We start from the raw sequence: 18969 nt of genomic DNA on the forward strand, positions 1-18969 counted from the left end.
CCTGTACGGTACTACTACTCGACCTCGGCGCGGAACTGATGATAAATAGACGAGAAGACGACGCGGTCGTCGCGAGACCCTCTGTCGCGAGTGAATTCCCCTTCGTGACGCGTCGAATTCGACACAGTTGAAACGACGACAAAAATGCGAAGCACTTGAGAAACTACCGTCCGATAATCATCCGGCCCGTTGAACTGTCTGATGAGTTTACGGAGCGCGACTGCCGCAATGCACTCAGTTCAAATGTATTGAGGTGGGTGTGTTTTTAGTTTTTTTTTTTTCTTTTTTTTAAATTATATGTGCTTTCTTTCTTTGTCCAGCTCAATTTTGCACAATTTATAAGTCCCGAGTTATTTGCGAATACTTTCGCTGGGCGCGCACATCCTTCGCGATCCTCATTTGAATAATTTCGAGAGATCCGAATTTTGTTTCGTTTGTTTTCTTTAGAGAAAAAAAACGTCAAAGGGAAAGGTATTTTGACCTCGTTGTGAAAAAAATAGCCGACAGTATTCTCGCGTCAATTTATCGTCGAATTCTTGAGGCCTTTGCGCCGGGCTGAATTAAAATGCAAAGGGGAAAAGTAGAACTATGTTCCTCTGTACAACGAAGCGAGACGACACAGGGGTTGGCTAGCTGCTGAATGCAAGGGGTTGCTATGGCAATGAGACAGTGGAAGGTGGGGGAGAGGAGAGGGGGAGCCTGGAGGGTTTGTCTGTCTGCAGCCCTACTCTAAAGGGGATGACGTCCTCCGTGGTTCTGTCTGCAAGTTCTTTGCACATCTCCAAACGTCCCGTCCGATTTGACTTTGTTACGATATTTTTAAACGACATCGCGTCCCATTTGAATTTTCACCCCAGTGAGAAAAAAAAAACTCGCGTCTTTTACGTACGTGTCTCTTTGCGGGAGAAACTCTGTTCCTTTTATTATCCCCGACACACAATTTAACGTCGGAATCGGCGGGAGAGAGAGTTTCTTGCGCATTAACATCTTGACACTTCCATTATCTCTCTTCCTCACAGTTCAGTTGCTTCTCCTGGCTGATAATCCAAGAACGAGACGAGTCTTCACGGGTAGATCTCTCTCATCGCCCACTTACAATCTCGCGACTCGCGGCGCAAACTTAGCACTCCGTTTCATTATTTATAACTACAAAGACGTACAGTTTATTTCCAACTTATCAAGAGAGACAAAGAACTAGGCGCTTTTCTTGGTTTTTTTTTTTTTTTTTTTTTTTTTTTTTTTTTTTCAAGCCGGTCAGAAGAATACAAGGAAACAATTGTGCGCGATGACAAGTTGCCAAGGATACTACGCCCGTTCCGTTGGAATATAATCCTCTCGGAGAGAAATGAAGTCGAAACGCGTCCATCGCGCCCATTGCCACTTTGTCGCATACGACAAAAGACGATGTGCTCTTTGTTTTTTTTTCTTCTCTTTTTTTCAGAGTCGACGAACATCGCGACTACGTATCGGGGTCACATCAATGGACACGCCGCGTGAACGAGCCGCGATTTTACGCCAACGCGACGCGAGCGAACGTCGATATTTTTAGCCTCGCTTTTGCACCGCCGGCTGACACCTGCTACTTTTTTTTATCGCCGTCCAATAGCATCTCTCTCTCTCTCTCTCTCTTTCACTCTCTCCTCAGAGCGAGCAATCAGAGATTCGTCACGCTCCATTATCTGCCCCGGAGCGACGTCCGTCCGCCGCTGATTCCACAATCTGCACGTTACGTGCCATTTTTTCTCTCCCAGACACTCCGATGGAGGGACAACGAGATCGCACGCTCGATTAGTCGGGAAAACTCGCGAGCGTCGAGAGGTAATTGATACAAGTAGAACGCGCGTAGGACTTTGTTCATTACTTACCTATTTATGACGCTCGCGGTTCGCAGTTGCCAGCGATTTTTAACTCATGGACGGAAGAAGGAAGCTAATGATTTTTTTTTTGTTTACAGAGTTAATTTCGCCGGTGAAACGATACTTGCTTTTGCAATGACGCATGTTGTGTACGAAAATATACGATTTTCGTCCCGTGACGTTTGCACCTCGCCGGTGCAACTGACCCGCCTTAACGCGTCTCTCGTGTCACTTGAATAGGGGAAGGGGAGAAAGCTCGGTGCGTAACCTGATAAGCTTCTGCGGTCTCAAATTGTCAGCACAAATTTGCATTTGTTATTGAAAATTGAAACAACGGTCGCGTTTCCCTCGCGGCTCCCTTTTTGAGAAAAAATTACGCGTGTACGATATCCTTACTTAACGTAACTTATCTGTTTTTTTTCCTCAAACTCCGTTCGAAAACTTTTCTAACTAGCCGATGCATTCCTCGCGTTCGTCGCGTCTCGCGGTTAGTTAGTTTAGTCCTGTGCGAAATTCAGTGATACGCTCTGACGTATTTGGCGACCAACTTCCGAGAATTTGGTGACAAATTTTGAGATCCCGCGAGACGTGACGTTTTGTGCCGTTTAAAAAAAAATTGTCTAAATTCATCCCAGACATTAAATAAAAATTACGGTCACACGTTAAATACGTGTAACGTTGATTACTGGAAACAGAGATACTTCTCACGATTGATGTGTTTGCTCAATCGACCGAATCGCGTCTGATTATGTACAAAGTAGACTACTTAATGTACGGTCGACGAGTATCGGTGGAAGTTTCGTAACATTCGGATCAATATTTGAACAGTTAATAACTTTTCTCTGTAGAAGAATTCTGTGTAACGTTTTTTTCCCTTCCCAAAAAAGAATATAAATAAAAAAAATGCAAAGAAAACCTGAATTTTGAGTGAAAATTTTGAAATATTTCCCGAGAGAAGAGATTGTTTATTTTTGATGATAAATGGCTCTTTTTCGAAAGTATTAATGAATGCGCACGGGAATATCGTGAAAATGTGTGCGTGAGTGTGTTGTGTCTGTCGACAGAACTCGGCGAGTGAATGTCGCCGAAGATGCAGCCGTGGGCAGAGGCGGTCTGGAAAATCCCTTAAAGTCGAGAGATATCTCGGCAGTTTCTTCTCCTCGCAAAAATCCATTTTCTTATCTCCGACGAAAAGTCTCTCTCGTAAATTCTTTTTGTTTCTTCGTCTCCGACAGTCGCACGTGTTTTTTTTTTTCATATGTTGAATTTATTTATTTATTTATATTTGTATTTAATTTATTTATACAGTTTTTTTATTACGCCGCGAAGACAACATAAGCTTTGCCCACAAATGTGTGTAATTTTCATTCTCGACGCGATTCGCGGTCTGTGGAATATCTCGCCGGTTTTTAATATTCATCGTACGATACATCGCGCGATATTTTGTTAAGCTTGGAATTGAGGAGTTGCTCGACGCTCGCGCAAATTAATGAAAACACGTGCAAACTGAAACTGCGTTTCAGAATTCCAGTTAGTAGGCGTGTGTGTGTGTGTGTTAGACATTTGCGCGTGCAAGTTGTTTCTTGTGTGAAATCCGGTCGTCGATTGTAAAAGGTTTTTTTTACGAAGGAATACAAAGCGCGCGCTCTTTTAGATACGTCGAAATGTGTCACGGAGTGTGAAATACGATAAAGCAAACACGAGAGCGTTTGCTAATCACAATCCTATTTTCCGACGCGCGCAAAAATAACTTTTCCCCATCGGGAGTAGCTTTTAAATCGGAATCAATACGAGCGCGTTTCTCTGTTGGCAGCTGCGATTCTTCCTCCGCACACAAATGCGCGGAGAGAGATTCATCTTTTAATAAGTATTCATCTTCGAGCCGCGCCATCTTCTCTTCTCGTCGTCTTCGGCGCGGTCGGGAATGGACCTTCATAATGAATCCTCGTTATTGATCGTCACTAAATCGAGAAAGGCTCGCGTTCCTACAGGAGAACACCTTTCGCTTTAATTTTGTTTTCTACGTAAAAAACAGAATTTTTTTGAAATTGTGGAATTTACGGATGTAGAATAGAAAAAAAATTGAGAAAACGCATGTTTTCGCGATTACGCGCGAAAAAAATGAGAGAGATTCATTTGTTGTTCGTGTACGATCTCTCATTCTCTCTTTCTCTCCTTTCCCCGCCTGTGGCGAGTGCGAAGCGGCGGAAATCGCGACCTTCCCCAACAGCTCAGATGTCCACGAGCGCGCGGCACACAATGCGACATTATTTCGCGCATCTCTCCTATAGCAGCAGGTATCGGTCGCCTGTCGTCGCGTGAACAGCCGAGCTGTGTGTCCACGAGCTGGTGTCCTCCGGCTTGTGCACACGTGCGCGGTACCACCTGCCCGCCCGCCACCCATCTCTTCCCCTCTTATCACCGCCCTTCGGAGCTCTGCATCGCGCTCTGACCTTGTTCCAGCTCCGAAGAAAAGCAGGTTACGTGAAATTTTCACCCTTCTCTCGTCCCACGGGGCTCGACCTGCATTACCACTAACTACAAGATGCATTATTCGGTCCTCGCCTTATCTAACGGTTCGGGATAATGAAATTTATAGCGATCTGTTAAGCGCAGAACAAATCGAGAAAGTAAATAAAGTGTGTGTGTGTGTGTGTATCACAGAGAAAAATCGCAGGATTGTTTTCAATCCAAAATGTATCTCCGTGGATCGAAAGTGGTCGAAATTTACGTCTCCCACAACAATTATGAACTCGCTATATAAACCCTCTGATATTATAAATAGTCTGTCACGGCAGATTTTATATCAAGATTTTTTTATACATACGTTTGACGTAAAAAAAAAATACACTAAAGCAGTCTCCTGCTGACACATTTATGAAGAATTAAATTAAATTTTAATTACTTTTTTAAAATATATATAGAACTAATTTAATTCTCTCTCTCTCTCTCTCTCTCTCTCTCTCTCTCTCTTTCTCTCTGACGATATTGCACGCTTGGAAAAATGAAAATAAGTTATTATCAGCGCATTATCGACGTTGCTCGTTATAGGAAACTGCATTTTATCGAGTTTCATGCGGTTGATAATGTGATGTAGCTTTTACTCTGAGATTATTTGCGTCTCAAAGTATCTTATACAAGATATTTTTAGGCGTACATGTCGGCCAATAAACGCACATGAACTGTTATGCTTTTCTACTAATTGTGTTTGTTCGCATTTTTTTTTTTTTTTTGCTGTGTGAGAAAAACAAATTATCAAATTGCTTTTACTCATTAACACGTCGCGAATCCATCCCGTAGATTTGCGGAAAACGCGCAGACAGAATTACGGTCTTACAATACAAGTAGAGATTTATGCGGAAAATTGTGCATATAGTGGATCACATGTAAATCTGTGAACTTTTGCTGTGTATATAAGCGACTCGCTGAGGAAAACATCGAACTTTCCGAGGCTCGTGCACGGGTCACGCTTATTTACATTGTGCGTTGCTGCGCGTCCTACTTTCATTCAATTTCTCGCATCCTCTTTTGCGGAGAATCTCGACCTACGTTCACGACACGAAACAGCGGCGGCGCCCTTCCTAGAAAACATTTCTTGGACGGTATTTCTGCGATCGGTCCGAGAGAGAAAGAGAGATCAAATCTCTCGACCAGTCTTCTCTCCCGGGGATTTTCTGGGATTATGACAGAGAAAAAAGTTTTTTAGGCGCATACACAGCCGTGGCCGCGATGCACGCGAACTCGCCCTTTCTCGATCGCCACCCTCTCTCTCTCTCTCTCTCTCTCATTTTCCGCGTCTCGCGTTCCTCCGTCTTTCTCGCTCCTTGGAACGCTCTTTCCGTTTTACCTTCGCGACGCGCACCCCTACGCACCCTCGACCGCCCTTAGCGCACCCTTTCACGCTCCTTCTCGCTCCCGCTGTTCCATTCTCTTTCTTCGTTCTTCGCGCGCCATCCGCTTCCACCCCCGACCATCGACGTTCCGCGTTTATCGAACCACTGCGCGCGCACCGATAACAGTTACGGGGCGTGCGACGTCTTGGTTGGCCGTAGACGTAGGTAGGTGGTGGACGCACGGCCGACCGACGACGACGAGGACGACGGCGGCGACGTCGACGTCGCCGAGGACGAGCGCCAAGCAGACCGTTAGCAAAACTCGCCGCGCGACGAAGAGAAACAGTTCGCCTGCCGACGGAGTCACTCATTTAGTTTTTTCCATTCGGTGATTTTCAGAGGAAGTGCGCGCGTTGTGTTTGTTGTCAGCGACCCGCAAAGTGAAGCTACCCCCCCAATATACGCACGTCGTTTGCAGAGATCCTACGAGTGCAATCTCGAAGTGATTTCGAAGCCGCATCAAAACATCGGATTCGACAAGGCAACGAGCGTAAAAAAAATAACAAAATCTTGGGAGATCGACACTGGCAAGGAAGAGCATCAGTAGTTGGTAGTTCGAGACGTGATCGAGTCTTAAATTTAAAAAACAAGAAGAGATCCGAGATATTTCTGGACCACGTCGCCGTGATCCGATTGCGAGATCAAGAGTGCGAAAAAAGAGTGCATCGAGAGTGCGACCTGAGAAAGTGTCTACAGCTGTCGAGGGAGCAAGCAGATACGACACACGCGGAGGTCAGGAGTTTGGAATATCGAGTGGTCTCGGTGCGTCGCTCCAGTGTTTTCGTTTTACCTGACCCATCCTCCCTCCGAGAGACGGAGGGTGGTAAAGCATCGATCGCACGCCATTTTGCGCGACGGCCGACATCTTTTGCGCGTATCGACGACATCTTGCCGCGTGATATCTTCGGCGATACGGAAGATACAGAGACTGTGCATCTGTGAGGACCTAACGTTAAGTGAAAGGAACAAAATATAAACTCGCGTGTCTCTATTTCTCCGAGTACGTCTCGTGTTTGTTCACTCGTTAGTCATTGTCGAGAACCGCCATATTTTTTTTGACGCTCTCCCCCAGCGGAGAGGTTATCGCGAAATTTTGCTTAGTCCAATAAGAAGATACAAGAAGTTTGGCAGAGAAAAGGGAAACACGTTCCACAGCGCGGGAAGAAGGAATAGTAGTGTCCTTCAAGTCGAAAGCAGAAATCAGCAGGCTGGGAGGTCGGTTGAGCGAGGTGGTGGGTCCCGTCGTGGAGGAGGCCATTGAGCCAGGGGATGCGACCCCGCTGACGGGACCCCCGAGGGAGTCCTCGGTTCCTCGAGTACCCCCGCCACCGCCGCGACGTGTCACTACACCGAGTCCGCCAAGACCACCGCCCGCCACGTCCCATAATCCGGGACATCAGTCCCACAATCCCGGGCATCGTAACTCGAACCACTCGCCCCATAACCCGGGCAATCCCGGTCATAACCCCGGTCATAACCCAGGTCACAACCCAGGTCACAACCCAGGTCATAACCCAGGCCACAACTCAGGTCACAATCCAGGCCACAACCCGGGCCACAATCCGGGGCACAATCCGGGGCACAACCCGGGACACAACCCGGGACACAACCCCGGTCACAATCCTGGTCACAATCCCGGAAATCCGGGAAATCACCAGAACCCCGGCGGCCAGCCGACTCAAAATCCCGGCAATCCAAATAGTCCGGGACGGGAGAACGTGAGTCGCCAATCGCAAAATCCAACTCATCCGACACAAAGCGGACGGGAACAACCCCAACAGCAGCAGCAGCAGCAGCAGCAACAGCAACAACAGCAACAAGCTCAACTGCAACATCCGCATCTGGAACAGCGTAGCCACAGCATGGGGACTGTATTATCGTTTAGTCCGCGGGATCGCCGTTACCCGGCGGCGGGACATCAGCATTCCGTGGACTTTACGCTGAACAATTTCAATTACGAACAGCTAAACAACGCGAAGAATCGCGAGAACAAGAGCAGCGTTGCCACAGTGGCGCCGGCGCCACCCACGAATCATCCACCGACCAATAACAACTCGCTGCAGAACAATAACATTAATCTAAACAACAACGACAACGCAAGAATCATTTCGGAGAAGAACGCCCTGGAGAAGAATCTCAAGAAACACTCGCTGTTTATAAATGCCCTGTCGTGGAAGCGGTTCAGTACAACGAACAACAACAAGAAAAAACTCGACAACAAGAACAAAAACATTTCCTTCAGGCAGCCACTCGATAATATACCTATCGTTGATAAGAATAAAAATATACAAACGCCGCAGGTGAGTAGAAACAATATTTTTTTTTTAGATCATTCTGATATCTTAGAAATCGGCGATATTTATTTGTCACGAAGAAAACGTGAGATTGATTCACAAAGAATTATATAACAAATGTGATAGGGAACGAGCAAAATGGAGTAATATACAATTATAGAAAACATGCGTTTTTTACCTGTTGTGTCTAGAAAAGTGTAAAGACCGATAACGAAGAAGCAATTTATAGAAAGAAATGAAATATACAACGTGCTTTGACCCCAGACGCGATCGAAAGCGTATCGATCGACTTTATATCTCCTTTTGTGTGTAGTATATACTGCAGTTTCTTTTTTTTTTTTTTATAAAGTTTTACGTTGTCGTAATAATTTTACCTTTCTTGAATTATTTCTGCGCATTTTCAGTTTACGAATTAACATGTAAAAACCAAGCAAAAATGAAACTAGATCTCTGTTATACATTTTATTAATTCGGTAATAATATATTATGTATAAATTACCGTTCTCTACATAATTATCAAATATACATTAACAATTATTCAATCATTCAATTACATTCGATCACGTTATCGAAAGATAATTCGTCGATACGAAATGTGTTTGTATTGACTCTACGAAATTCAAAATTAATCTAAAAAAAACTACGCGAGAAAAACGCTACTTCGTAAAACCTTTGCTTTCCTTTCAATGCATTTTTTCTGTAATTCTATATTACTCTTTTTTTTTTTTATCACAGTGGAACAATTTTTTTTAATACAAACAAAACTCTTTATATCAAACGGTAACTTTTCCGTCGATTTGATTCAGACAAAGCCACCGGCGTCGAACAATAATCATACCACGCACAATCCGACGTGTGAGAAATTGGTGCAGAAGCCTCTGCCTCCTGGACCAAGAAAAACCGTCATCCAGGCCTCCACCTCGGAATTGCTCAAGTGCCTCGGTGTCTTCCTGCACAGGAAATGCACCCGCTTAAGGGACTTCCAGGCCGGCGACGCTGTTATGTGGCTCAGAACTGTCGACAGAAATCTCCTGCTTCAAGGTTGGCAGGTGAGTGTGTATGTGTGTGTGCGTGCGCGTTGTTACTCTTCAGTGCACAATATCTCTCGATAATAAAATTATTACGGGATATCGGCTTAAGGGTCGTAATTAATAAATCACTCTCGCAGTTATGTTGTTATCGTGATAACCGGTTAATCAAGGTGCATTACCGGCACGAACCAATTAACTCTTGGTGATTGGACTGGCGATATTTAACCCCGATACGGGTGGCACACTGTTGATGATGCAATCGATGAACTAACAAATTGGCTACAGGACGAGTTAATGTGTAAAATTTGTATAATGCACACGTAATTTACAGTGTAAATCAGATATACACAGTTTCTGTGTCGTCATCGATACGTCGTCGTCGCAGCTTTGTGTTTGAAAAACCGCAACCGCCTCTCCCAATGTCCAATTAAAAACCTACCTACGAATATTTGTCTTCGGTGCGTTAAAAGGCTTCGTTTCCCTTAAGGGACTATCATTACCGGGAGAAACGATAGTCCGCACGTGTCGCGAGGAGAGGAAAGGGCTTCTTTCGAATCCTAACGGGACACGCTCTCTCTAACTCCCGCGGGAATACCGCAGTAACGCACAATAAGAGCATGTCAGTCGCAATATGTCACGAAGAGAATTAGGCGAACTTTTCACGGAACGAACCTTCCGAGAGTTTCCATCCATCCATAATCTATGCACTCGGGGCACCGACATTTATTTTCATCGCAGAGAGCGGAAAAAGGATAGTGAATAATTCAATGTTCCGTTATGCAATTACGCAAATGAATTTTAATACCGCGTCATTGTTTAACACCTTCTCGCCTGAAATCGGACGTAAAATGTTGAAATTTTTAGATCTCAGAAATTTTTAGGTGTAGAACCTCTTTGTTAAAAAATAGTTTCTTCTGAAATTTATTTCAAATGTTTTTATAAATATTTATAATCATTATTGGGTTTTTTTTTTTTAATATTCTCCTTCTACGGCAGAGTACTAGAAACTTATATCGGAATCTTCGCTCGTGCGAGTCTTCCTTGTCCCCATTGCTTTCCTCCGCTTTTAACGCGAGTGGTTTTCAGCGGTCAAGTGACCATAAAATTCTTTCCCCCCCACGCAAAAGAACGAGTCGTAATCAATCGAATGATCGCTTGTGGTTTTAGTCAGTACCGGTTTTACAGTCGATTACGAATTTAGCGTTTTATGCTAATGGGACTGTCGTGCGCGATCGCAACCTATGCAAATTGTACGGCCCCTACACAAAGCTCGCCCTTCTACGCGCTTATAGAAAGAGAGAGAGAGAAAGAGGAGCTATCGATCAAACCTAAAAATATTTTCAATCTCCGATAGTCAACTGACGTAGATGGCCGCCGACTTAAAAATACTGTCAAACTATTAATAATACAATGCACAAATCTGCGTTGTTGTTTATCCCACTTTGTTTCACTGTCTTCGCCTTGTGCCATATACGCACGGTACATTAACTTCTTTCATCAAAAAAAAAAAAAAAAAAAGAAAAAATTTTTCCCCGCAAAATTGCTGCAAATGACAAGAGCAAATAGTTTTTTTTATAAGATAAAAAAAACACGTCGATTTTAAAATCATATTTCGTTTTGATTGACAAACTCGCAGCTGTCGCACGCGCGCGCGAAACACGTGTAATTTCTTCAATTCAATAAAATACAAATTTTTATTAAATATCTCGTTACAAATAAAAAAGCGTAATTTTTGTCGCGAACAAAGCATATTTTCTCAAATTTGACGGAGATTTATTTTGTTTCACAGAAAGCAATTTCCTATCTGATTGAATTACGCAAAACAGGGTCACGCCTACAAACACAAACACACACACAAGTTCCAATTCCGTCTCGCGGGCTAACAAATTAAATGTGCAAGAAATTAATAGCTCCTACGCGAAATTAGCTCTGCTCGGAACGTGGTTTCTTTTTTTTTTTTTTTTTTGTTTCACATCAAAACGTCATGCACGAGAAAGGTAATTATCGGCGAAATCGACGGTATTCTTTCGCCTGCTTTGTGTGTCGGAAGTCGTTATCGTCCGTCATCAATGTCGTGCAACCTTCAAACGTGCCGCGTTCTAACTCGTTCATGGAAAAATAGCGCAAAGTAATAATTCCCGGAGCGCTGCGGCGACGATTCTCCGATCTCGCGTGTAACGTGGGTGAAGTTTCCCTTGTCACAAGTGACGCACAAATCGTCTCAATAATCTTTGTGCGGACAGATACGCGGTTTTGGCATCAACGTATTTTATTTCAGAGCAAAGATCTTTCTTTGAAAAAAAAAAAAAAAAAAAAAAAGATTGACATAGGTGACATATTATCGGCACCTAGATCGTCGCCTACGAAGAATGTTTAAAAGTGTGCCAAGACCTTCGAGATTTTCCGATTTAAACGTTCAACTAACGTAATTAATTGACGCGCAGTTAGGAGCAATTGCGTCGCAACGGGAGTAATTGCGAGTTCGAAGAAACTTAAATATATGTTACACACAAGTGTGTACCTTCTGGTTTGTCACTTTCAATAATTCATGGCATATTTTGTCAATTTGCAAAACAGTTTGCGACATAATGCGACATTCGCGTGCGTCAGTCCGCTTTGCGGCGGCGTCGAAGATTTCCATAATAAAAAAGCAGACTCGCGTTCCCTAGTAACACCCCTGCGCGCCCACGACATCGATTTCTCATGTCGATAAGTTCACGCGTGAAAGGGCGAACGAGAGATAACGATAGTCGCGCGTCCAACATCTCTGAAAGAGAGAAAGAGAGAGAGAATCTTGTGCGTTATCATCTCGCCCAGAAAATACTCCGCTAACAAGTACCGAGTCGTTCTTTTGCCAATCCTCAGATTTCGCGTATCCGTTTCTCTCATCGAGGACACGTTTCTCGGATTGTGTTTTTTTTCCTTTTTCAAGATGAGAAGCACTTTTATGTATCAGGGAACTGGAAAAATGATTGTAAAACCTTCGCACGCGCGCTGTTACACTCGAAGCGTATATTGATCGATTTTTTTTTTATTCAATTTCGGACCAACGAAAAATTTCTTTTTCCGGATAAATTTCACGAGAACATTCACATCGCGACAAAACTACAACTTCGGAAAATAAATCGGACTCGGAATTTTCCAGGGAACATTTCTGCGAACGAGGATGCGCGGCCGATTCGTCTCGGTCGGTGTTTTCTCAGAAACGCGCGATGAAACATTGGATATTTCTATTAATACAACGCGACGCAATTGTGCACCGCTAGAGATAGGGAACACGGCGCTCTCTCCGGTCTGTCCACGCGCACGTTTAATCCTCTTGTCAATTGCGTCGTTGAATAAATATGCATAGGCTTTTGTTATCGAAGGTAGCCATTTATAGTGGTCTCTATCTCTTGAGAGACATGTGCTGATTTTCAACTTCAAATCTCGCTCTCTCTCTCTCTCTCTCTCTCTCTTCTCTCTCTATCACATTTTCTCTTTTCTCGCCAAAGTGTACAAAGCTCTTGTCTCTGAAGTAAATTCAACTTTGATTCTCCGGGACGTTTCAGGGGTTTTTATTTTGTTGCAGTAAAAGTTGTGCACGCCACTTCGCGTTAATGGACATTCTCGAGAAGACGCAACATCTCGTCGCGCGACGAGACAGCATTACAAGGGGGGTTGGAAATCGGCGCAAGGGGTGAAGAGGGTCGCGCGCGTGAGGGTCGCAAAGTTACGCTCAAGCGGCAGCAATGTCGCGCGCGATCCATCCCCTTAGGGGATGGTGTGCAGAAATGTGTGTGGGGGAAGATGCGAGGGACGTTCACCCTTACCGATTTTTAATTACGACGGGGAGGTGTCTCCTTCTCGGATATCGGCTCTTGCGAACGCGAAGCTATTTTTATCACCCTGAATCCATCCATTGTGCGTAAAAAACAGTAACAAGTATATAAAACTCAAAGTCAAAACTCAAAGATCTTCTTCTTAGACAATATTTTTAGCGGTTTGTTTATAGACAACAAATTGTATTTGCCAAAATTAGAACCGCGTGGTTTAAATGCGATCCCTCCCGAGTAAACATCTTTCGCGGCGTGACACACCCTATTATTGACAGGTCGTTGGTCACATGTCCGATGTGATCCAAGAATAGAATCACACACAGGAATACCAGGTAATCCGAGTACTAAGATATAATAAATTGAATTACACAGGCTTGCAGGTGCTGAATATGTAATGCATTAATATTAATTAATTCTCCCCCGTCGTTCTGCGCGATATTCCGTCGATCTAGCGAAACGTCAAAGCGCACGAGCAACAGCTCTTCCGGGGGAAGGGGAACAACAATTTACCTAACCGGTTACGACCGTCTGGTCGTCAAACGAGATCAGGCCGAGACATGCGTTGCTGAAAATCTGCTTACGAGAAGAAACCATACAGCAGAAAATTCCATTCCGATCACGTTTTTCACGCAAGACACACGTGTTGTGACGTGTATCCTCATAATTAACCCGTCCTCGCACGAACGCGACTATACATCTAACGTATAATACGGAATTAGCTCGACTTCCACGTGACTCATCCTTTAAACCTGGATTATTCGCGGCGCGTATTACAGTTGTTTTTTTTCATCATTAATTTACATGTACGTTAATTGCGCGCTTTTCGAGGAACGCAATACGAGCGGATCAACGAGCTCTCTCTCTCTCTCTCTCTTTCTCTCTCTTTCTTTCTCTCTCTCTCTCATTACACCTTCGAATCCGAGTCCGGGTGTAATTGCGATCGTAGGCGTGCCGCTAATTGGCCCGAGTTGACGTGGCAACTTTCTCGCGGAACCGTTATCCGCGGTCTTGGAAATTTAATTAAAAGGTTTATAGGGGCTCTTCGCACCGCACAGACGACTTGGATAACACGAGAAAGAGAAAGAGCGGCGGGTATAAGGCCAGGCCGCTCACCCCTGACGAATATCGACCGACCTGGAGAGAGTGTATGTCTCCTCGCCGGGGTATATTAGCACCCCAATTCCGTTGTACCGCGATTTCACTTACCCTCGCGCCTACACCTGGGATCGAATAAGTCGCCTCTCTCGATGGAGACTCGAGGTCGAAGCACGTGGAAACCCTAGTCTAATGAATCATGCATCGAAGAGCGAAAACCTTGCAAGTCCGGCAAAATCGTAGACGGACGTAAACATTGGGAGACGATTTACTTGTTGGTTTTTCTCTCTCTCTCTCTCTCTTTGTTTCACTCGCTGACCGGTGAATTTTTCAATAATGCAAAAACGGATCGCGTCGAATGTAAATTATAAAAAAGAAACGTTCTGTGAGAAGAAAAATTCTGAAGTAAGGTCTTGCCAAACCGAGTACACCAGTATTTCGAAGCTGATCCTCTGTACATAATTTTCCGCTTACTGCTGTCGCCCACGCGACGAGCATACAGGTTTTACGTTGCGAGTCGCGGGGACGTAAAAACGTATCCATGGACGCTATCTATGAATAATTTCTCGATATTAACGTCACGCGATCTGCTTACCGCGGCATTTGTAATGCCATTGATGGTTCGAGTCTATCAGAACACGTCATCTATTTTAACGTCGGAATAGTCTAGAAGCAAAGCGCACCCCTTTTCTACACACACATACATCTATATATCTTCTTACAACGGTTTTACCGACAATGAGAAAAAAAATTGCAAATCCCTGATAAGACGACGACAAAACCTGTTGTACAACAGGTACAACCTGTGTCCTACAATCGCGGATTTCTCTCAGAGCGGAGACAAAGAAGCGAACTGTGATTAGAGGCGAAGGAGAGAGTTTCCGCAAGAGGCTTTCCTCGAGAGGAAAGAGAATCTCGGCGTGGTTTCGTTTCACGCGAGGCCGCGCAATATCCCTTTTTCTTTCCGCCGCATTGTGCAAAGTGCACTGCTCCGATTATTCTCCCGGAACGTGTGTCGGGCGCGTTGTCACACCGGGTACAGTGTCGACGGCCCTCAACAGGAGGAGAAGAGCCGAGTGCTGTACATATATATATATCGGGGAAGACGCATCCTGGCGTGTGAGCTAATTGCAAACGTGAGTGCGCGCGGCGGTAATGTGCATTAAAAGCCGACACGGCTAACGAGGAACACAGAGAGAGAGGTCGAGGCGCGTGAAATAAAAACAGCAGCAGGTTGCCGATCGGCGAGGAAAATGTATCGGGGGCATCGATCCTTCCCCCGGGTCACTGTGTGGCCTCACCGCGCGCTTAATGCACTCACCGCGCGCGCACGCGTGTATGTGTGTGTGTGTGTGACGGCCGCGTCACCGTCGTGAAACACCCTCTCGCGAATCGATGCACCTATACCTAACGTAGGCACCTGGCGATCATGAGCCGATGCATTCGGGCGCGCTAATGCGACTCCGTCTTGGCGCGTATCACACCTACGTGTGACGGACGCGCGCGGTTCACTTGAAACGTGTGTATATTATCGCGACCTGCGCGAGACACGTACACGCGAGTTATTAATGAGGCATTCATTATTTGAATGCTAATTGCGCGTAACTAATTGATTGAATTACAAAGTAACGTCGAGTTACATTATCTTGCGACAATGCAGGTAACGTATATCTGCATATATGCAGAGTGCACACATTGTTTACTCACACAATGTGCCAACGGTACACATTGGATCATTAAGTATGAAACTTGACAAATATGTATTAACAAATAAATATGTGTATATTTGTCAACTTTCATACTTAATGATCAAATATTAACGCCTAACAACAAATACATATAACAATTAAATAAACTCATGAGAAGATGAAACAGAGGATGCAGACCCAAATCACAAGATATGTTTATATTGAATATAAAACGTTTCAATCAATTGAAATAAAAATTAAAAATTCACTGACGTGTACTTTAGTACATTTTTGTAAACTTGTGGTGTAAAATGGTCTCTGGTGTTTTACCGAGGAGCGGCAGAGTTATATATTTTGCATTGTAAGTGTGTGCTGTCAACCTATTAAAGTTTTACTTCACTTTAGTAGTATTGAGGAAGATTCGAATAGATCGTTTGGTTTTATATTCAATAAACAACACACATATTACATACATCTTGTTTGGCTCTGCTCTAATATTCTAGTATTTGTCAAGTTTCACTTAACGACCTAATATTTTACTTGGTAATACGTAACGTTCGAAAAGTGAGGAAAACCAAAGTTGTCCATTGTTTTCGCAACACGTGCGCATTAATGTATAGTGCTCGCGCGCGAAAAGACCCGACTTACTTTGGCGCGCGACTTCTCTCCGTGTGTTTCACGGCTAATGAAGATCTAAGTCGCGTATAAATAGATTTTCTATTTTTACACGACATATTGTGTCGTCCTTACGTGTGTATCCGCACTAATTAACATCTGTGTAACTATATTTGTTTCCGAAGGGCCTTGCGTCTGATACGCTGAAGAGACGTATTTATTTCTGAAGAAGTCGCGTGTATTTAGATTCTCATTCATTTTAAGCTCGTCTTTGAGGAATACATCGATCTCAGTGAGATGCAAATTTTTAGACAAATAATTCTACATCCTCTCGCGTTTCGACAATCGCGACACGTCGCGAACTTCATCGTTTATTGACTGAAGTATACGATTGCAGACATGAATCATATCCTTTTAATATAAATTACGTTTCCAAATGTGTTTTTCTAAAGCATATGTACGTGTCTTCTTCTGTTTGGCACACGAACAGGACGTACCCTTCATAAACCCTGCCAACGTAGTGTTCGTGTACATGCTGGTGAAAGAGCTCGTCGACGGGGACGAAGCGTCCGAGAAAGAGCTTCAGGCGACGGTGCTGACATGCCTTTATCTGAGCTACAGCTACATGGGCAACGAGATCAGCTACCCGTTAAAGCCGTTCCTCATCGAAGACAGCAAGGACAAGTTCTGGGACCGATGCCTCCTGATCGTCAACCGACTCAGCTCTGAGATGCTGCGAATCAACAGCGAGCCCGGATTCTTCACGGAGATCTTCTCCGAACTGAAGGTACGTGGTTCTTTTTTGCTATTGCAACTGAAAATATTTTTTTTAGCATGCAATAAAAGAACAATCTCATGCTTTGAACTACGGCGATGTAAGGGGGCGCTCTATTTGTGGGGGTCTAGCTCTATTCTGTGAATTCGAACAGGCCTGCGGTGCCGGCGAGCGCGGAAGTCTGTCTGGTAACGGCCTCGAACGGAGCCTCGTCGTCTCCGGAGTCGCGGTACCCACCAAGGCAGCTTGACGGAGCTACACACACCTGCTGGTACGCATCGCCAGGCACGGCTGCGACGTCACGACGCTCTGACGATGGCCGTCGCGACGACGTGGAGCCGCGCTTGCAGCTTGACCCCACCGCATCGACCTCGACCTCCAGCCCCACCCGCCAGCAGCGGCCGCCGCGGTCTAGTCGCGACAGTACATTCTGCTCAAGATGCGGTCGGCGACGTCGGGAGGAAATGGCGTTGATGATCGAGGACCTGGACGCCATCGAGCCCGCGCCACTCGAGTCACAGAGAACGCCAACGAAGCTCTGCAGTTGCGACGAAGTCAATGCACCGACGACGAGTAAAGAGCAACGCGATCTCCGAAAGATTCGCAGCACCGAGGTGACATGGAGCGAGGTGAGATGGGGTACCAGCAGTTTCCTGTCGCCCGACGACGCGATCTGGGACTTGAGAAGACGCACCAGCGAAGGCACGGAGTTCCGATGGGAGCTGCACACCTCGAGCACCGACCTGGACCTTGTCAGGAAAGCAAAGTGCAGCTGCCACAGTCTGACGCCGGAAGAGAAGAAGCCGGAACGGGGCGATCTCAGAAAGCATCACAGCGCGGAGGGAGACAAATGGTCGATCGAGAATCTGCTGACGCCGATGCACGACCTAAGGAAGCACAGCAGCGACGATACCAGATTCGCGCGGGAGGCCAAGTGGCTGCAGGTACCGGAGGTGATGCCGAATCCGAAGCCCAGATGCACTTGTCCCAAAGCGAAGACTCCGGTTCCCGCGTCGCCGCAGGAACAGAAACCGGTGGAAGAGGAGAAGCCGGAGAAACCGGTGCAGAAAGAAGAGAAGAAATTATATTACTCCAAGTCGCTGACGCCCGACGATTCGACCGTACTGTGGGAGAAGCCCGAAATAAAGAGACAAGTGAGCGAGGATCCGAGACCGAGACAAAAGCCCCATCGACCCAAACTGGAGCGATCCGCTCAAGTCAGGAGTGAAAGTTCGAGGAAATGGGGCTTTTCCCAAAGAGAAAAGGAAAAGGACAAAGAGAAGATCGTCAGTCCGACGGAAAGTAAGAAGCCGTTACGAGCCAAGTGGGCTATGAAAGCGCACGTGTCTCTACCCGGTGAGAAGAAGGCGCCGAAATGGTATAGAAGTCAGGACGAGCCAAAGAGCAAGAGTCTGCGCGAGCGGCCCAAGTACAGCATACGCAGGAGCATGTCGCCAGAACCGGATCCGCGGCAGATGACCAAATTGGACAACAGAATCGTGCGACGTCTTATCTCGCCGGAGATCACCATCACGAGCACCAAGTGGGCGCCCTACGAGGATTCTTCGCCGCTGCCGACGATCGGGATCAAGAAACGTGACAAGCAGAAGCACATCAGCGAGATTAAGTGGACGCCGTACGACGAATCGCCGAGCGACATCCCGATCGAGATGATTCAGGATGATTCCAAGGTAGATCCGTTCCAGAACGTCACGCCGACTCACTGTCCGCCGCCGGAGCCGGCGAAATCGCCGAAGAGCGATGACGAGGAGTTCCGGTGGCGAATTCTCAATCAGGTCGCGCCGTTCCCACTCTATCAGGGCGGCTGGAAGGACGAATCGCCGGAGAAAACACCGCCGAAGGTCATGACACCGGATGACTCATCACCGGTCTGGTCGCCGATG

At 45.6% G+C, this 18969-nt stretch overlaps 2 protein-coding genes across 2 annotated transcripts; both read left to right on the forward strand.

Annotated features, from left to right (window-relative positions):
- The first annotated feature begins 738 nt into the window (after window positions 1-738).
- Window positions 739-7604, forward strand: LOC109862279 (circumsporozoite protein-like). Its single transcript, XM_020442274.1, has 3 exons — window positions 739-766; window positions 6905-7467; window positions 7509-7604. The coding sequence occupies exons 1-3, from the start codon at window positions 739-741 to the stop codon at window positions 7602-7604; spliced, it is 687 nt and encodes a 228-aa protein (XP_020297863.1).
- LOC109861605 (cyclin-dependent kinase 5 activator 1) lies at window positions 5997-17342 on the forward strand. Its single transcript, XM_020441327.1, has 4 exons — window positions 5997-8049; window positions 8850-9092; window positions 16781-17077; window positions 17220-17342. The coding sequence occupies exons 1-4, from the start codon at window positions 7612-7614 to the stop codon at window positions 17313-17315; spliced, it is 1074 nt and encodes a 357-aa protein (XP_020296916.1). The 5' UTR covers window positions 5997-7611; the 3' UTR covers window positions 17316-17342.
- Window positions 17343-18969: the final 1627 nt, after the last annotated feature.

Source organism: Pseudomyrmex gracilis, unplaced genomic scaffold (genome assembly GCF_002006095.1).
Source record: "Pseudomyrmex gracilis isolate BER0280 unplaced genomic scaffold, ASM200609v1 scaffold_9, whole genome shotgun sequence".
NCBI lineage: Eukaryota > Metazoa > Arthropoda > Insecta > Hymenoptera > Formicidae > Pseudomyrmex > Pseudomyrmex gracilis.